The sequence below is a fragment of the Silurus meridionalis genome, chromosome 12, assembly GCF_014805685.1.
Source record: "Silurus meridionalis isolate SWU-2019-XX chromosome 12, ASM1480568v1, whole genome shotgun sequence".
Classification (NCBI taxonomy): Eukaryota; Metazoa; Chordata; class Actinopteri; order Siluriformes; family Siluridae; genus Silurus; species Silurus meridionalis.
In genome coordinates, this window is record NC_060895.1 from 11,097,752 (window position 1) to 11,115,324 (window position 17,573).

At 40.5% G+C, this 17,573-nt stretch overlaps 1 protein-coding gene across 15 annotated transcripts in view; it reads left to right on the forward strand.

The window, feature by feature from the left end:
* myo18ab (myosin XVIIIAb) overlaps positions 1–17,573 on the forward strand; it is a 90,470-nt gene that overhangs the window by 62,414 nt on the left and 10,483 nt on the right. For all 15 annotated transcript variants that reach the window (XM_046863608.1, XM_046863609.1, XM_046863615.1 and 12 more), the window contains 17 exons: positions 2,115–2,258; positions 3,211–3,300; positions 3,891–4,010; positions 4,553–4,664; positions 7,113–7,240; positions 7,796–7,950; positions 9,756–9,879; positions 10,257–10,457; positions 10,816–10,926; positions 11,865–11,969; positions 12,182–12,328; positions 12,434–12,547; positions 14,721–14,837; positions 15,680–15,763; positions 16,750–16,887; positions 17,111–17,296; positions 17,436–17,573. The exon at positions 17,436–17,573 is cut by the window's right edge and continues 2 nt beyond it. In XM_046863608.1, coding sequence (XP_046719564.1) covers positions 2,115–2,258; positions 3,211–3,300; positions 3,891–4,010; positions 4,553–4,664; positions 7,113–7,240; positions 7,796–7,950; positions 9,756–9,879; positions 10,257–10,457; positions 10,816–10,926; positions 11,865–11,969; positions 12,182–12,328; positions 12,434–12,547; positions 14,721–14,837; positions 15,680–15,763; positions 16,750–16,887; positions 17,111–17,296; positions 17,436–17,573 — 2,214 coding nt within the window. The remainder of the gene's footprint in view (positions 1–2,114; positions 2,259–3,210; positions 3,301–3,890; positions 4,011–4,552; positions 4,665–7,112; positions 7,241–7,795; positions 7,951–9,755; positions 9,880–10,256; positions 10,458–10,815; positions 10,927–11,864; positions 11,970–12,181; positions 12,329–12,433; positions 12,548–14,720; positions 14,838–15,679; positions 15,764–16,749; positions 16,888–17,110; positions 17,297–17,435) is intronic.

The window sequence follows — 17,573 nt, forward strand, 5'->3', positions numbered from 1 at the left end:
ACCTACTATGTGAGAAGCCTGGCAGTGGTGTGAGGTTTATTTGCAATCTTCAGCTAATTAAACAGTGTGTGTGTGTGGATGTAGGCAGGATGAGGAACACTGCACAAGAAGTAGAACTGTTAGTTTTTCATTAACTCTGTATGAAACTGTAAATGGAAATAGCCTTACTTCAGCTCAGAGAAATAAAAAAAACAGCAAAGTGTCACAAGCTCTTTTCTCTATTGGGAGCTCCTGAATTCTGGATTGCTGCTCTTAGATTAACAGCTCTGATAGACTGACCGTTACCGTCAGGATTTAGCTGAGAATCACGCAATGAATTTTTTTGCGCTGACTGAAACATCCAAATGGGAATAATGAAAAGACTATTGTCACAGTGTAAAAATCCTTTTCTGTTATGCGTATAATCGATGCATCATTTCAATTTCCTGGTTAGAATTTTGCATAAGTAGTTGGAAATCTTGAAAAATGCTAATGGCCATGTTTTTATCACCTTACATCATAATTTTATTATTACAGTGCAACCCGGTTATGTCGATGTCCTAGGGGGTCGCCAAAAAGCGTTGAGGTAACCGATGATCGAGATAAACGAAAATCAAAATGGCGGCAATATATTACCGTGCTTGAAATTTCTTTATGTACATGATGTGCGTTAATAAATGAGAATGTGCATGCGTTTTTGGAGGGTTTTTTACACAACAGCGTTGCCGCGATTTGTTTGATGAAGGCATGCTATAAAAATGTACATACGTTTGTTAACAACAAAAGGCATAAGTGCCCCAACTAACAGCAGAGATTTACCAGTACTCGCCCGCGCGGTCGGTAAGGAGCACGGCTCTCTCGGTAAGCAGCGACGCGCACGCGCTCGGTAAGGAGTTGAAGCCGGGAGCGCCGCGCTCCCGTTCATCGCATAACATTTAACAAAAAAAAAATGCACTTACTAACAGCAGAGATTCACCAGTATACAGTACAAACACCTGTAGTATCTGTAAGGTTTGATTTTTCCGCCACTTTCGCGAGTTCTTCTGCGGCTGCACAGTGCCGATCGACAGAACTGACGTTAAAATTTCAAATTTTTCCCCCCTTGTGCTCGAGATATTAGGGTTCGGCGACATAAAAAAAGTCGACATAACCGATAAAAAATGCGTAGAAAATGCGAAATGGGAGAATTTGGCGGTTCCACTTCAAAAACGTCGACTTAATAGGGTTGTCGAGATAACCGAGGGCGAGATAATCGGGTTCCACTGTATTTAAAAAATTTTGTGCTTAAACCAGCTGGCAGGAACACATTGTCCTCATACTGACAAAACACGTACGTAGGCGCCTGACAGAGGTGTGCACGCGAATAAAAGCCACCTGCTGCTTCACATTAGAGTTCAGACAAGCTCAGGCCCGTGTGTGCAGGGCTGTTTGAGAGCGAACAGATACAATTTTGTTGCGTGCAAAGACCCTTGCTGTGTGACAGATTACCCAGAGGCCATTACCAGCTTTCACAACCACGGGCTGAATTTTGCCACACTAATTGGATTTCCACATAATCGGCTCTCGTTGAAGATACGCATGTTTCACCAGCCAGGAAACCTTATAGCAGTTTAAATTAGCTGCCGTGCAGTATTGATATGCAATTTAATTAACCACAAGGGCTTTGGCTTCGCTTCATAGTCCAGTGTTACAGAACTTTCAGCAACCACAGATGCTTTTCTATAGTGCAGAGGGTACCACAGGTCCCGAGCCCAGAGATTTAGATTTTCCTCCATTTGGTTGTTATCTTCCTCTTGGTTCTGTGCTGGAGCTATACAGATTTGCCGCTCCTTCCTCATATCTAGGCAGAGCTTTACATAACGAAGGGGGAAAAAAAAGCTAATGTACATTTAGAAACTTTTTAAACTATGAAGCAGTTCTATGTCAGAAATCTGACAGTGCAGATGTACACTTTATGTCCAAAGATTTGTGGACAACTGACCGTATGATTTTTACGTGCTTTTTGAACATCCTATTTAACATTAAGTCGTGGTTGTAGAGATTTGTGCTCATTTATCAACAAGGGTGGTACAGTAATTTTTTTATGATATTTTTAATTAAGTCAATTCTCCAATCCACATGCTTCTGTCTCACAGATCCAAGACCTGGCTATCCGCTGCATCCAGAAGAATATCAAGAAGAATCGTGGCGTAAAGGACTGGCCCTGGTGGAAGGTCTTCACCACCGTACGACCTCTCATCCAAGTGCAGCTCAGCGAGGAGCAGATCCGTGGCAAAGACGTACGTTACTGTTTATTTTTTAAAAATATATAATATAATGCGATCTGTCTGTTTAAACTGCCCCAAAATCACAAAGTAAAAAATGTTGGGAAGCCACAGGTGAGAATCTGATTTGTATCTCTTTATCTTTCTCTCTCCATAGATTTGTCTCTGTACTTTCTATTTTTTGCTTTGTGCGTACACCTGCCTCTGTCTCTCAGTATCTACCTTCTGTAAGGAGTCCCCTCCATACACTTTAAAATCATTAAATCCTTGTGCCATGTCTAGGTTTTGGCATTTAGCAGTGGCAGAGCCGCACATAAAACCCATGTGGACGGTTCCTCTTAGTTGCTCGAGTCCCTCCTAAATTCCAGGTTTTCAGAATCCGTTTAGTCTCAGCCAAAGCACTCGTCCTTTTTGATTTCCTGCCTCTGCATTTTTTTGGCTCCAGTGTGACTGTTTGTAGAAGAACGTGTGTGAATACATTACCTGTGTACTTTCAGCCTGCTGACTCTTTTGGGATGCGTGGCAGCACAGAGATGTTGCTTGGATCAAATGGAATAATTTTTTGTGGGAGACTGCAGTGAACCTACAAGTCAGCAGGTGTATGCGCATTCATGCCTAGCACATCCACTTAGCTGCGTCTTGCTGTTCGAGAGAGATCTGGGTGCTGACTCTAACTCAGCGTTAACAAAAAAATACACAAACGGTACTGTTTGAGTCGGACTATACGCAGAGTCACACCTGACCACCTTCACCTTTTAGTATTTTGGTAACAGAAGAAAAGGCGGAAAGGAAGATGGCAGAGAGGATTTTCTTGACGTATGCTGCTAAACGGATTGTCTCTCTGACTGACCGTGCTTTCTTCTACACTGTCCATCAGTTGAGTGGCTCAGATGATGAGACACTCAACCTTTGATTGTATGTTTGTTTCCACTCTGATTGGCTTTCCTTTTTTTTTTTTCTTTTCCAGGAAGAAATTCAGCAGCTGAAGCTGAAGGTGGAGAAAGTGGAGAAGGAGAGAAACGAGCTGCGCCTCAACACTGACCGTTTAGAGAGCAGGGTAAAGTTCACACACATTTAATAAATGTATAACGTTATTACATTATAAGATTATAATAGGCAAAAATATAATAGTGAAGATTTAATGCAGAAAAGAAAAATTGTGACTGATGTCGACTAGGCGTTTATAGTCAATGCAACCATTTACAGTCGCGTACACAGTAAAACGAAATGAGTTTCATAAAGCATCGTCAATGAACACAAGAAATCGCAAAACAGATGAGGTCACATGATCGTAAGCAGTTAATTATGCAGCCTCAGGTCAGAATGTGAAGTTTCAGAATATTTATTTAGAAAATTAAAAGATTTCATGCCGTTGCACAAAGACGCACACACGCAAAACACACACGCAAACACAAGCTCACCAGTTCTGAGCACCTCCCATGACATAGTCAAAATGCTAACAGCTTTGTGTTACATATCCAAGGGTTGATGATAATGTGCAGCAGCGGACTGATTCACCGCAATTTAAGTTTATTTAAGGCAGGGTCACTGAACGATAGTAAGCTTCTGCATTGCTCTGTGTGTGTGTGTGTGTGTGTGTGTGTGTGTGTGTGTGTGTGTGTGTGTGTGTGTGTTTGTGTCTGTTAGATCACAGAGCTGTCATCAGAGCTTGCTGATGAAAGGAACACGGGCGAGTCTGCCTCTCAGCTGCTAGAGTCCGAGACCTCTGAGAGACTACGGTTCGAGAAGGACATGAAAGACCTTCAGGTACCTGCAGAACTGCTATGACACACACTCACTTTTCAGCAGAGTTGAAAACTGACAGAGGGCGACTGCTTGACTTGTAAATATCCTGCTGGAAACAATCAGTAATAGTGATATTAATAGTGAGTAATACAGTGTGTATTTTACCCTGCATTCACAGTAGGATGCAACAAGTGACCCCTATGTGTGTGTGTGGGGGGGGGGGTTAGGGGGTGGGGTGCAGCCACAGCTATGGTATGCACTGTTCATTTCAAATAAATAAATTAACAGTGCATACCATAGCTGTCTTTTCTATCGCCACTGTCACAAACTAAACACACAAGAAATCATTTGCTAGTGTGAACGCAGGGTTAGACACATGGTGTATTTTTGTGTGTGTGCGTGTGTGTGAGGCTCTGTATTTGTCTATGCGGTTCTGTAGATGGTATATGTACAATACATGTGTTTTTATTTGTTTGGTTGAATTGGCCTGTGAGGTACTTTTTTAGCAGATTGTATTTACCAGCATGTCTAAGAGCTTACGTGTGTGTGTGTGTGTGTGTCAGGCCAAGTATGACTCTATGAAGAAGCAGATGGAGTCTATGGAGATGGAGGTGATGGAGACTCGGCTCATACACGCCTCCGAGCTTAATGGAGAGATGGATGATGATGACGCAGGCAAGTGGCACCACTTCGAGCGCAAAGCACTCGAGCGTACACGCAAAACACACTGCTGTCATTTCACCCTAACTGTGTAGAGTGTTCAACATTCTTCATGAACAGCGACACAGGATTTTGGATTCTGTTCCGCCTTTTGAGCTCTTTTATATTATTATTGTTTGGACACGTGGAATGCGATTCGGATCACGTTTTTAAATAGGGCTTAAGTCTGGAGACTTTGATAAACATTGATTTTGTGTCCTTGTACCAATTTCTCTCTCGATGCGGATGTTGATTGGGGCCATTATCTCCTGAGGCGGAGTACTCGTCAGCTAAAATAACCGGGTATTTGGAAGAAATTATAATGCCAATCATTTGAGGCCTGGACCACCGGCTCAGTGAACCAGCAGCATATTTAAACCAGAGCAGGATTTTGAGACATGTTAGAGAGGAATATGGCAAAACGGCGTCAAAGCCACCAGCCTGACGTTCTGATTCTCATAATGCCACATGCCAAACCATGCCCACTGCCTATGTAATTATTTCATTCAATCCTTTGTGCTCGTTCTCTCAAAAGCTTCCAATAACCCAGGAGTTGACTGTAAGCATGGAGCAACATATGATGGCTGAGCCTGGCTGCAGTTTCCCCCGTGTGACGGTGTTTAGTGTTAAACCCAAGGGAATTTAAGTGCCTTTGCGAGTTCTGGCTCACTGGGCCTTCAGGTTGGCAGGTTTAGAGCTCGGATTCAGGTGGGCTGCTTGGTCTTGGTTTCTGACCTCCCGACAAATGAGAAAATAATCTGCCGGATCAGGTGCAGCTCTACCCAGTTTCTACCCAATTTCTGTAGAATTGCACTGCCGTGTAGAGCATCGACATTTCTCCGTCTGTTCCTTTTTCTCTCTCTCTGAAAGAAACCATTTACAAAGAATTAGCTGACCTCTAAAAAGTCTGCGACTTTCATTCACGCTACTGTAATGACCAGCTCTGAGCTGAATAAGACCGATGATACTCTACGTGTAGGATGTGTGCTGAACTGTTTCCTATTTCACTATGATTGATTTCTGAATATTCGAACTAAGCCACGTGGATCCAATTTATTCCGCTCCCATGCAGTTTCCCTCCATCTACCGAAAATCCCACCGCACTCTCCATGGTACTGTTCAGTTCCTAACGTTCCTAAAGGATGTCAGACATTTTGAAATAAAACAGGAAGCTGTTCACTCTTACAGTATGAAGCACTGTGTAAAGAAAAATGATGGAGTGAGCAATAAAAGCAACATGATTTTATATGACGTTGTTTTTAGAATATGGTAACTATCATAGCATAGACATTTGTGTGGTATCACAAGAAAGGATTTGTTTATGCCGTATGTAAGCACCCATGTAAATTGCAATGAAAAATACAAGAGAACAAATTTCCTCATTAAAAATATCTCAAATTAATTCAAAGTTCATAGAGATCTCTCCACACTAATGCATTTCTAGGCAGAATTCTTTTTTTTTTTTGCTAGTAAGTGCATGTAATGTCTAATTTTATGCCTGGGGTTGACACTGGTACATAACTGTAATCATAGATGTTTTGGCTTTATAAGCCTGTCGATCACCACATTATGTGCAATTTCGGAAAGCACGAAGACGGCACCCTTTCCTTTAACGCTTCCGCAGCCCTCCAAACACGCACAAACGCACAACCCAGCATTAAATCAGTGTGAACGCTTATTTTCGGTGCCGCGTGGACGACTACAGCTGTTTTGTGTGCGCAGCTGTTGTTCAACAAGTAATACTTTAAGGCAAATACATCTGTTGTCTTTATGGTTTTCTTTCTTCAGCCATGATACCAGTGATTGACAATCAACTCCTCCGACTTTAGCCTCGCTTGACCCTGTCGCTGTGATTGTATTGGAGAACATATGGAACAGCAAGCATTCTTAGCATTAATCTTATCTGTTGAAGAGTATTTACTGATCCACTATGCAGTTGTTGTTGTTTTTTTTTCTTCTCGAACGAGAGACATTCACCAAGCTTTTAATTAACATTTCCCGCTTCTCAGAATGCAAATGGCAGAAGCATCTTTTGGCATTTTATTGCTGAAAACGGAAATTTTTTTCAAACCCATGTTTACTATGATAAATGGCCTAAGAAAAAAAAAAAGGCAACATTTTAAGCTCTTTTTTTCTTTCTTTCTCTGGAATTTATGCGACAGGAAAAGCAGCTTCTCATGTTTCTTAGCAACCACCAAATCCCTTGTTCAAGCTGAAACATTCATTCTGACAACGGGTTCACCTTCAAAACGTGTTAATAAACGTCACAGAAAACATCACAATATAACAAAGCTGTTAAAATGGAAGATTCTCAGCACAGATCTCGCTGGAGGTTGTTAGTATAGATTCTATAGTTAATGAATCACCTTCTGCCCAAATGGAATGTGCTTTAACACATCGTGATAATTTGGTGTGTTCGTATAGGGGGGGAGTGGAGACTAAAGTATGAGCGTGCAGTCCGGGAGATCGAGTTCACCAAGAAGAGGCTGCAGCAGGAGTTTGATGACAAGCTGGAGGTGGAGCAGCAGAACAAAAGGCAGCTTGAAAGACGGGTAAGGCTGCATCTCAGTCTAATGTATATTGAACCTATTTTTTTTTTCAATGCAAAAAAAAACCCCAAGAATTCATAAACAAAATTTCACTTTTTGTGACTCGGTGGTCATGATGCGCTGGTTGTACTGTACAGTGCATGCACATCATAAATACTTAGCAGACAGAAAAGGCACCTGTCTTCACACACACCTCACAGGCCTCATGTACCCTCTTAGAGCTGCAGCTTGTACCGCTGTCAATAATAAAAGCGCTAGAAATGCACATCATGCTCCGAGTTTATGATGGGATCCTGGAGGCGCAGTGAAATCCTGCTGCGGTTTACGCTGAGTGACGCGTGTCGTCAGTCTGCTGCGATGTGCACAATTATCAAAGCCGCATAAAACCCTGTCTAAAAAAACCCTGTCTCTAAAAACTGTTTGGGTTTTTCTTGAACCAACCAGAAAGCAGACTGCTGACAAGCTGTCTAAAGAGGCTCTGAACATTGTGTGTGTGTGTGTGTGTGTGTGTGTGTGTGTGTGTGTGTGTGTGTGTGTGTGTGTGTGTGTGCGCGCTAGCTGACAGACATGCAGGCAGACAATGAGGAGGTGCAAAGGGTGATGCAGCAGCTGAAGAAGAAGTGCCAGAAGCTGACAGCTGAACTCCAGGACACAAAACTCCACCTGGAGGGCCAGCAAAGTCGCAACCATGAGCTGGAGAAGAAACAGAGGAAGTAAGACTGGAATTCTTCAAGCAATCACACATAATCTGGTCTGAAAGTAAAAGTTGACAACAGTGTAGAGGGGAGTGGAGAGCAGTGGACAGCAGTTATCATGTTTACATATTGAGGTATAAGCAGAAATGACCAACAATACATTGAAACAATCAGGTATGAAGTAAATCTTTGCCAAAGACAGCAATCCAGTATTGACAGCTAAACTCCACTTAAGCTTTATTGTCATTCTTCTACATAGACAGTATCAGTAGTGGACAGTGATGAAGTAAATATAATCATTTACTGTACTTAAGTAGCTTTTTCACATATCTGTACCTTACTGAAGTATTTCGATTTGGGGAAACTTATCACTACATTTCAAAGTCATATATTTTACTTTTTTCCTCACCTGCATTTTGCGAAATCAGTCGTTCCTTTTTATTTATCAGCGAATAAAAACTTAACTGGTCAATCACTCAGCAAGCCACCAATCAGGGTCGAGCTCTGTTTTGAACTTGTTTTGATTGGCGCTTGGTGGTATCTTCAGCGTCAGTTCAACAGCAAGCAGAATATTTTGCGAGGAATTAACGATGGAAGAAACTCCCGACTAGAACTCGCCACAATATCCGTGGCCTTTTTTGCATGAATTATTATTATTTTTTTTTAAGTAGTTAAGAGAAGGTTTTGGGCTCATGATCATTCTAATAGAAATCATTCAGTGTTTCTCATAGTATTAATAGATTGGTGTGTTAAGAGTAACATTAGTGTCTTTACACATAAACTAAGTTGATTAAGCAAAAGAGTCTTGTGACAAAAAAAAATGATCATAGGAACATTATAGCCATAACAGACCCCAAGGTGCATAGACTGTAAAACAGCAAGAGTAAACATTAAACATAAAAAGTGCACATTAGACATAACAGAGTTAAGATAAGATAAATATTAGGTAAGTAAGTAAGTTAAGAACAAGAGTAAAGTGAAGATACTCATTAGATTTGTGATATTAGGATCTGATAATGACTATTGGCATTAGCCACTGAGAAGCCTGAAGTGAGAGTGCTGTGTACTGTAGGCAGTGATGTAGGAGTTACTGGCACTGCACCTCTTGCTTTCTCACAGAGACAAATCCGAAATTGCTTCAAACATTTTGTGAACCCAAGAATGACAAAAACCGCATTGTAACTTATAGACACAATGACTGGCAAAGAAAACCAAATCTCTCATCTGCAGAAAGTACATGTGAGCACTAAGTGGGCGAGTTTGAGTTGATGCATGTTTTACTGCTAGTCTACTGAAGCTCTTAAATTAAGTTTAGTCACCACACTTAAATAAAGACGCACTCTTGTGACTTTTCTACATTAGTTTTTTTAGCCTGTATATCAGTTTTATACTGAAGAAAACAATTGGGATCACTGCCTGCCTACACACGTGTGCCAACCAAAGACATCAGAATTCTTATATAATCTTTTAAAATTGCCAGGAAAATATATTTTTATTATATTAAGAAGAAGTGCTATGTTCACAAACGTGTAACTCATGGCGTAAATCATTCTCAAGTTAAAATTTTTGTATTTCTTTTTTTTCTTTTTCATTTTTTCTACTGCTCTCTATAAATGAAGGACAGACTTTTATCTTTTATCTGACCACTATTTAAACCAGAAGCACATATCCTACAACTTTTTTAGGTTTTCTAGTGATTGATGTTATATTATAAATTATTCATTCCATGTTTTTGATGCCAGAGGCTCAATGTTCTTCATTTTCAAGGCTTCTTAAGAGATAAAAACAAGAAAAGTGATGTGTATGCATGTATTTGTGCACAGGTTTGACTCAGAGCAGACTCAGTCCCAGGAGGAGGTGCAGAAAGAGAGAAGTCAGCGTGAGAAGCTGAGCAGGGAGAAAGATGTACTGACTGGAGAAGTGTTCAGTGTCCGACAGCAACTGGAGGTCAGGACCCTTTAACATATCATAAGTCATTATCATTGGCAATAGATCAATTATTCAATGTGTGAATATTTCAGCTTGCATGTTAAGCTTTTGTAATCAAATATTTAATGTGAGATTTGTGGCACTATCCTTACTACCACCAGAACTGAGAACATTTAGTGACTGGGCAAACATAGCTTATTCTAGTGCAATTTCATACTTAGAAGTGGATTATTTTTGTGTGTGTATATATATTAACATTAAAGTTCATTAGGGTGTAAAGCATTCCATTCATCAGCATTGAGGACTGTGTGTGTGTCTGTACTGTATGTTAGTGTATGGAGGTGAGTGCAGATCACATCGAACGCTTTAATAACACTGACAATGTGTTCACTCAGGACAAAGATCTGGAAATGTGCGCTCTCAACCTGAAGCTGGAGCAGATGGAGGCCGAGCTGCAGGATCTGAACTCTCAGGAGTCCAAGGACGAGGCCTCGCTAGCAAAGGTCAAAAAGCAGCTCCGTGACTTGGAGGCAAAAGTCAAAGATCAGGAAGAGGAACTTGATGAGCAAGCAGGCACTATTCAAATGTTGGAGCAGGTATATACCCACCCACACACACACACACACACACACAATCAATGACGCTCCTTGAACAGAACAGGTTTATTTACACAGCACACACTTCAAGAATGTAACTCATGTAATGTGTTAATTTCTTGAAAAATGCAAAGTCCTCATGCATATTTACCACAGCATACAAATTTGTTTGTGTATTTATATTAGGAAATATTTAATGAACCAGTGCACATTTAGAATTTCCTTATTATATAAAAGCTTGACAAGTAATGCCTGTTTAAATTGTGTATTTTGTTTTTTATTTAATTTTCATATTTTTTTTTTTGGTATAAACTGCATAGTGTGCAAAGATGTGATACTGTATATTATGCTCATTCAGGCCAAGCTACGTCTGGAGATGGAGATGGAGAGGCTGAGACATACACACTCTAAAGAGATTGAGAGCAAAGACGATGAGGTGGAGGAGATCAGACAGTCATGTAGTAAGAAGGTATGAGAGTTTCCTTTTACACTGAGGTACCTTTACTCTTATACCTACTTTATCAAATAGGTAAAAAAATAAAACAAGACATGGTTTCTGATCAATTGAAGCTCAGTTTTCAGGGACTCAATTATGCATGCATTTATTGGAAGGGCATTTCATAAATGCCCATCTAGTCCAACATTTTATACCAGAAAAGACAACACTAGTGCTATGTGAGTAAAATAAGCTATAATCTGTAATGTAATGACTAATAAGTACAAGCTTAATGCTAATAATCAGGTTGTCTGTAGGTCACAAGGCTGCTGATGAATTATGGCGATGGAAGCAGGTGTTTCAAAACAGCTATTGTTCTCGTGCTGCCTGACACAACTAATAGATTATTGTGCTGTTCTTGCTGCTGAATGGTTTTAAAGCATGTATAACCTGACTGAAGAAATTTTTTTTTTCAGTATGGTATCACTTTCTAATGATTATATAGCAAAAGATAAACTAGAATATAACTCATCTGCTGTTACCCTTTCAGACATCACACCCCCTCATAAAGAATGCCAGAAAAAAGCCTCACTCATCATCTTGTTCTTTATTGTTCTGTGTGTAGAGTTCACATAAATACAATCTTTTTGGTAAAAGCTTCCCAAAACAAATAAATCATGTTTTGGAAAATGTTATCGGCTAATTAATAATTGTGTTAATGGATTTGCACAGATACTGTATTTGTGTTCACTTTGTTTTAACAAATGTAACAACACATTTTCTATTTCTGTTGTGCTGTTACTGTATGATGCCTAAATTGTTTCCTTACTTTTCCCTTGACATCGAAAAGAAACCCGTGAAGAACACGATGTTAAAAATCATATCCAGAACACCTCTAAAGACATTTCATCAGGTTATACCACTGCTGATTGCATTCTGACTCTTCCTGTTCTATATTTTGCCATGTGTAGCTGAAGCAAATGGAGGTTCAGTTAGAGGAGGAGTATGAAGATAAACAGAAGGTCCTTAGGGAAAGGAGAGAACTGGAGGCCAAGCTTTTGGCAGCTCAAGACCAGGTATATAACGGCGAATACAAACGAACACTTTCATTTCAACTGTTCTTTCTTTACCTCAATCCCTTTTTTGTTCTTCTTGTAGAATACAAATGCATAGTTTTGGTCCTATGACCGAACGTAATTCTGCTTGTCTCAGTGTTTATACAGTATAAGTGCTGTGTAAGGCAGTGTAACTGGTGTGTATATCATGTTTGTTGTGTTCTTTATCTCAGGTGAGCCACAGAGATGTAGAGACAGAAAAGCGCCTAAGGAAAGACCTGAAGCGCACCAAAGCCCTTTTGGCTGATGCCCAAATCATGCTGGACCACCTAAAGAACAATGCACCCAGCAAAAGGGAGATTGCTCAGTTGAAAAACCAGGTGCGAGAAGGCAATGTCTCATTATCAGCTCAAGTTAGCAGGTACCACCCAGAGCTATGGGCCTCGGAACTAATTCTGTTGTGTGTGTCTGTGTGTGTGTTCCAGCTGGAAGAGTCAGAGTTCACCTGTGCTGCTGCAGTCAAAGCCCGCAAGGCCATGGAGGTGGAAATTGAGGACCTTCATGTTCAGATGGATGATATCTCCAAAGCAAAGCAGACTGTGAGTGTTGGGCATGAGGGACAAAATGTTTAGGAAAAATAGGATTTGAGGTTATGAAACCAGGTAAAAAAAAGTCATAAGAAGAGTGTAGAATCAAAAATGATTACAGTTACAGATTCTAAATAGGACACTACATATTTATATGAGAAGAAAATTTGATGCCACGTATTAGAAACAGAGCAGGTTACTCTCCCATACACAGGGAATCGTCAGTGCCCGTCAGGTTGTCAGTTCAATAATTTACAGCACGGAGATGATTTCTGCCCATAATGGCATGTTTCCGATTCTTTCTCTAATTTGAGCAAGACATATCACCCTGAAATACATTACGCTTTAATAACGCTGTCATGAGGCGCTTCTTCTGCAGCCTGAAAGGAGGATTTATAATTGAGTTCACACAGCAGCAGGTTGGAAAGAGATATTGGAAGAGAGATGAATGGTTGTGATTTTACACACATCGTTTTGGGCCCTATCTTTATTATTCTGTTTTCCGTTTACAGCTCCTGCGGAGCGAAAAAACAGTCTGATTGGGTGTCAAATTGAGTCATTTTATCTGTGAAAACGGCACAATCGAGTGTGGTACTGAAGACTGCTACGCTGTGGCATATGTGCAGTATTGTTTACTTCTTCTGTGGCAGTGTACCGATGCTCTCCTGGCCGGAGAAATATCAGAGTAAATACTGTATTAATTTAAAGGAACTTTAGAGCGAGAAACAAGAGAAACTCATGAAGCACTACTGAGATCATTGGACGTCTTGAAATACTCTGTGTGCCAGCAGATGAATCCATATTCCGGTCTATTTCTCTCTCCAGTTACCTTTTAATTTCAATGTTGTCACATGGTGATAACAAGCCTGTCTAGCTTATGAGAGTGATTCATTCTGCAGCACAGGCGCCCATCTTTCACGACTCAACAGAGATTGGTTTTGTCAAAATTGAGGAATTACACATCGCTCAGATATATTTGGGAATCAGCCGAGTTTCTCAGGCTGTGTGTGTGTGTACTCGAGGTGAGAATCGAATGAGGAAGATATGACTTGCGCCTGTCAGATCAGCCAGAGGAAATGGATGGGAAGGATGACTGGAAAAGCTTAAGACATCCCCTATTGTTGGCTCTGCATTTTGTCTGGCTTTTGAAAATGTATGTTAAGGAGCATTTTTGTACCACGTTAACTTATCTTGTTTTCCAGCCATTTCCATTTGACAAGAGGATTAGATGTTGGAATCAAATACAGAGGGAATTTAGGAATGACAGACAGACTGAATAGCTCCCCGCTGACGTGTTAACGTTTTTGAAAAAAACTCAGTGATTTATGATTCATTCTACCGCATGCTCAAAAGCGCCTTTTTAGTTTTATTATTGTTTACTGTGATTATATATATTTTCAGCAAAGGAAGTGTCATTGTAGAATTCTGCTGAAATTGCAGATGTCTGACTCGTTGTAATGTAATTTACAAAGCACAAGTTACTGTCTGATTCAGCGTGTGTGTGTGTGTGTGTGTGTGTGTGTGTGTGTGTGTGTGTGTGTGAGAGAGAGAGAGAAACTACCCCCAATTGGCATACATATTGTACAATAAACTGTAATGAAATAGTCTCAAATTATTGGGCTGTGTGACTGAAAGGAAAATGATTCAGGTCATTAGCTGTCTTTGTCCGTTTTTGTAACATGTGAGCAAGATGGAAAGCTCTAGAGCCACGCTGGTTTTAAACTCCATTTCATTTCGCACTTCTCCGTTAATGAAATTCATTTGCTTTCTCCAATATCCACATTTTCATGCCCTATTAATAAACCCTGCTCTTATTCCTCAGAGATTGCTGTACTGTATTGTAGAAAGTAATTATTATTGAATGGAATTAAGCCTCTGACACTCCCAGGGAAAGCAGGTTGATTCGTGGCAGCTTTAGCTGCAAATGCTAAAAGTCTTTATTGTGTACAGCGCACGTGTTTCTGAATTATGAGGGGATTTTGTGTAAGAGAAAGAAAGTGCACATTAAACATTAGAGAAACTTCATTAAAGCCTTGGGGCACCTTCTGGAAATATTGACGGATGTTTGCTCTTTTGAAGCGCTTTTCTCGTTTCAATGTTTTTTTTAATGCAAAGCAAATTTCGAACACTGTTTTTTGAATACTGATATGCCCTGCCGCTTGTTTCTGGCTGTTTACTCTCCCAGTTGGAGGAACAACTGAGCCGTGTGCAGCGAGAGAAGAACGACCTGCAGTCACGCATGGAGGAAGACCAGGAGGACATGAATGAGCTCATGAAGAAACACAAAGCGGCTGTTGCCCAGGTAACTCTTTTTTCCATTTAAATTTTTTTTTTTTTTCTTCCCCTTCACTTTTCTCTTTGAACTCATCGCACCACTGTGTCCTTCTCAATACATTGAAAGCAGGATGGTGTGTATGCAGCCTGATAAACAGCACCAGCTAATGGCACTAGTGCCTACTGTAGCTGTACAGAATTATTTTTAGGTGTGTTATTTAATAAAAGCTTGTCGTCAATAGAGAGTTCAGGCTGTTCTGTGCAAACAAATCTGGGTTGCAAAACGTTTTACTGCAGTTTTGATCTATTTGAAGCGGTTTTTGAAAATTTGCACATCTTACACATCAACTTTTACCAGTCTAATAGAATTAACTTCTGTTTTTGATCAAAGTAACACATACGATGTAATGAGAGACGTGTGGATGGAGGTAATGGTAGTTTGCACTTTGGTTTATTGAAGATTTTATTATTGTGTAATTAATCAGAAAAAAAACTTCTTTTCTGAATAAATCTTTATTTTTAGTTCAATGCTTTTTGCTGTACAAGTCTGAAACAAGACTGAGGTAAAAGTAGTTTTTAGTTCTTTGCTCATGGGACTGTTTTTGCAGGTTTTTTTATTTTATTTTACGCTTTTACATAAAAACACAGTCTGTAAAGTTTCCTGTGAAAGTAGGCAAGTTTTGACTTCACTGAGCAACAAAACCCAGAGTTTCTTATATCTATAAAATTGGCTTGACTTAGTTATGGGTTTATAATATAAATGATGCTATGATTGTTTATAGGGCTTTTCACATTGTCTAAGGCAGTGTATTGTGAAAAGATTGAGTTTTTTTTATATATATATATTTTTTTATTTACTTTGTTGTACAGTCCTCTCAGAGCCTGGCGCAGGTCAGCGAGCTCCAGTCTCAGCTAGAGGAAGCCATGAAGGAGAAACAGGAAGTCCAGGAAAAGGTACGTCCACAGTACAAGAGAACGTAGGTGGCTACTAATAATAAATAGTTTTTGTTTTTAGCGCGCATCGGGCACGACTAAACATAGAATGAGTCTGCCTCGATATGGGATGAACTCTTTGTAAATGGTCCTTTGTGAAAAATCTCTTTAAGCTGTTGACTTACATGTGTAAGAAGTATGCTCGCTCTGTTCTCAAAAGCTCCTGTGGCAATAAGGTCAGAACACGAGAGATCAGTGTCTCGCTCTGCACCAAAAAAAGCAACAAGCCATAGATAAGGATCAGATCATGTCGCTCAGCAATTATCCATGCTGTTTCAGTCAGCTAATCTGGTGCTTACTCCAGAGTCACGGATACGTGGATAAACGGGCCAGAGCAACTGATCCCCAGGCAGCACTATTTCATTCCATTGGCTTTGCGAAAATAAATGAATGCATGCCTCAAACACATAGGAGAGGTCAGGCAACTCAAGGACATGCAAGGCTGTTTCTGTTTTCATCTTTAGTTTTCATCTTCGGGTTTTCATCTGAAGTTCAGTTAAAAAAAACAACGGCTCTAAGCCTGGCTCAAAAGTCAATATCTGAGCAGCCATTATTCTCAGCTGCAAAATTCTTCACCTCGTTGAAAATGAATGAGAGCACACTCGGAGATGGAAAACAGAGGTGCCGTGAGGGCTTTTGAATAATGGATTCGAGAGGCTGGCAATTAAGAATCCGATGCAGTATGCTGGGTCATGTGAACGGAAAGCGCTGGAGCACTTTTTCAAAAAAGGGCCACCAAAAAGACACCCTGTGGCGATTCTCTGCAGACATGTTTTGACACATTTTGTACAGGAGCAACAATTATGCAGCTCTGAAAGTATCCCACTTCATAGTACATATCCCACAGCAGAATACAGGTGAATTTAGATGTCCAGAGTTTGACCATCTGGGGCTGTGTTTTGGTTTTTCTCATGTCGGTGAACTCACTTTGTTATATGCTTTGACAGCTTACAGCATTACAGAGTCAGTTGGAGTTTCAGGAACAGTCCATGGTGGAAAAATCTCTGGTCAGCAGGCAGGAAGCCAAGATCCGTGAGATAGAAACCAAACTCGAGTTTGAGAAGACACAGGTGAAACGTCTGGAGGTAAGTGCTCTGTTTGCGTGACCCTGGCTGACCTATAAAACAAGAGCTTCTAAATAGTCTAAAGTCAAAAAGACAAAAACACAGCTGGAACAAGTTAAGTTTTTTTGCTGTTGAAAATACGCCAGTGTCAATAAAGAGTTACACACACACTTAAGTATGCATTACTAAAAAAAAGAGAAATATCTGTTGACTCTTATGTTGTAATGGTTCCGCTGTCTTCTAGAGTCTTGTGTCGAGGCTGAAGGAAAACCTGGAAAAACTGACAGAGGAACGTGACCACCGTAGCACCAGTGAGAACCGCGAGAAAGAGCAAAACAAACGACTTCAGCGCCAAATCCGTGACCTCAAGGAGGAGATGGGCGAACTGGCCAAGAAGGAGGCTGAAGCCAGCCGGAAAAAGCACGAGTTGGTGAGATGTCCAGCATTTTTTTATATATATTTTTTTCCTTTCTACAATAGAGGATTCTTATTCCCTGAACAGTGCAGTGCTTATCATGCTGGTCTTGTTTTGTACCTGTGTTAAGCTCTGAGTGATGCTGTACCTTTAGGAAATGGACATTGAGAGTTTGGAGGCTGGAAATCAGAGTCTTCAGGCAGATCTCAAGCTGGCCTTCAAAAGGATCGGTGACCTGCAGGCTGCCATCGAAGATGAGATGGAGAGCGATGACAACGAGGATCTTATCAAC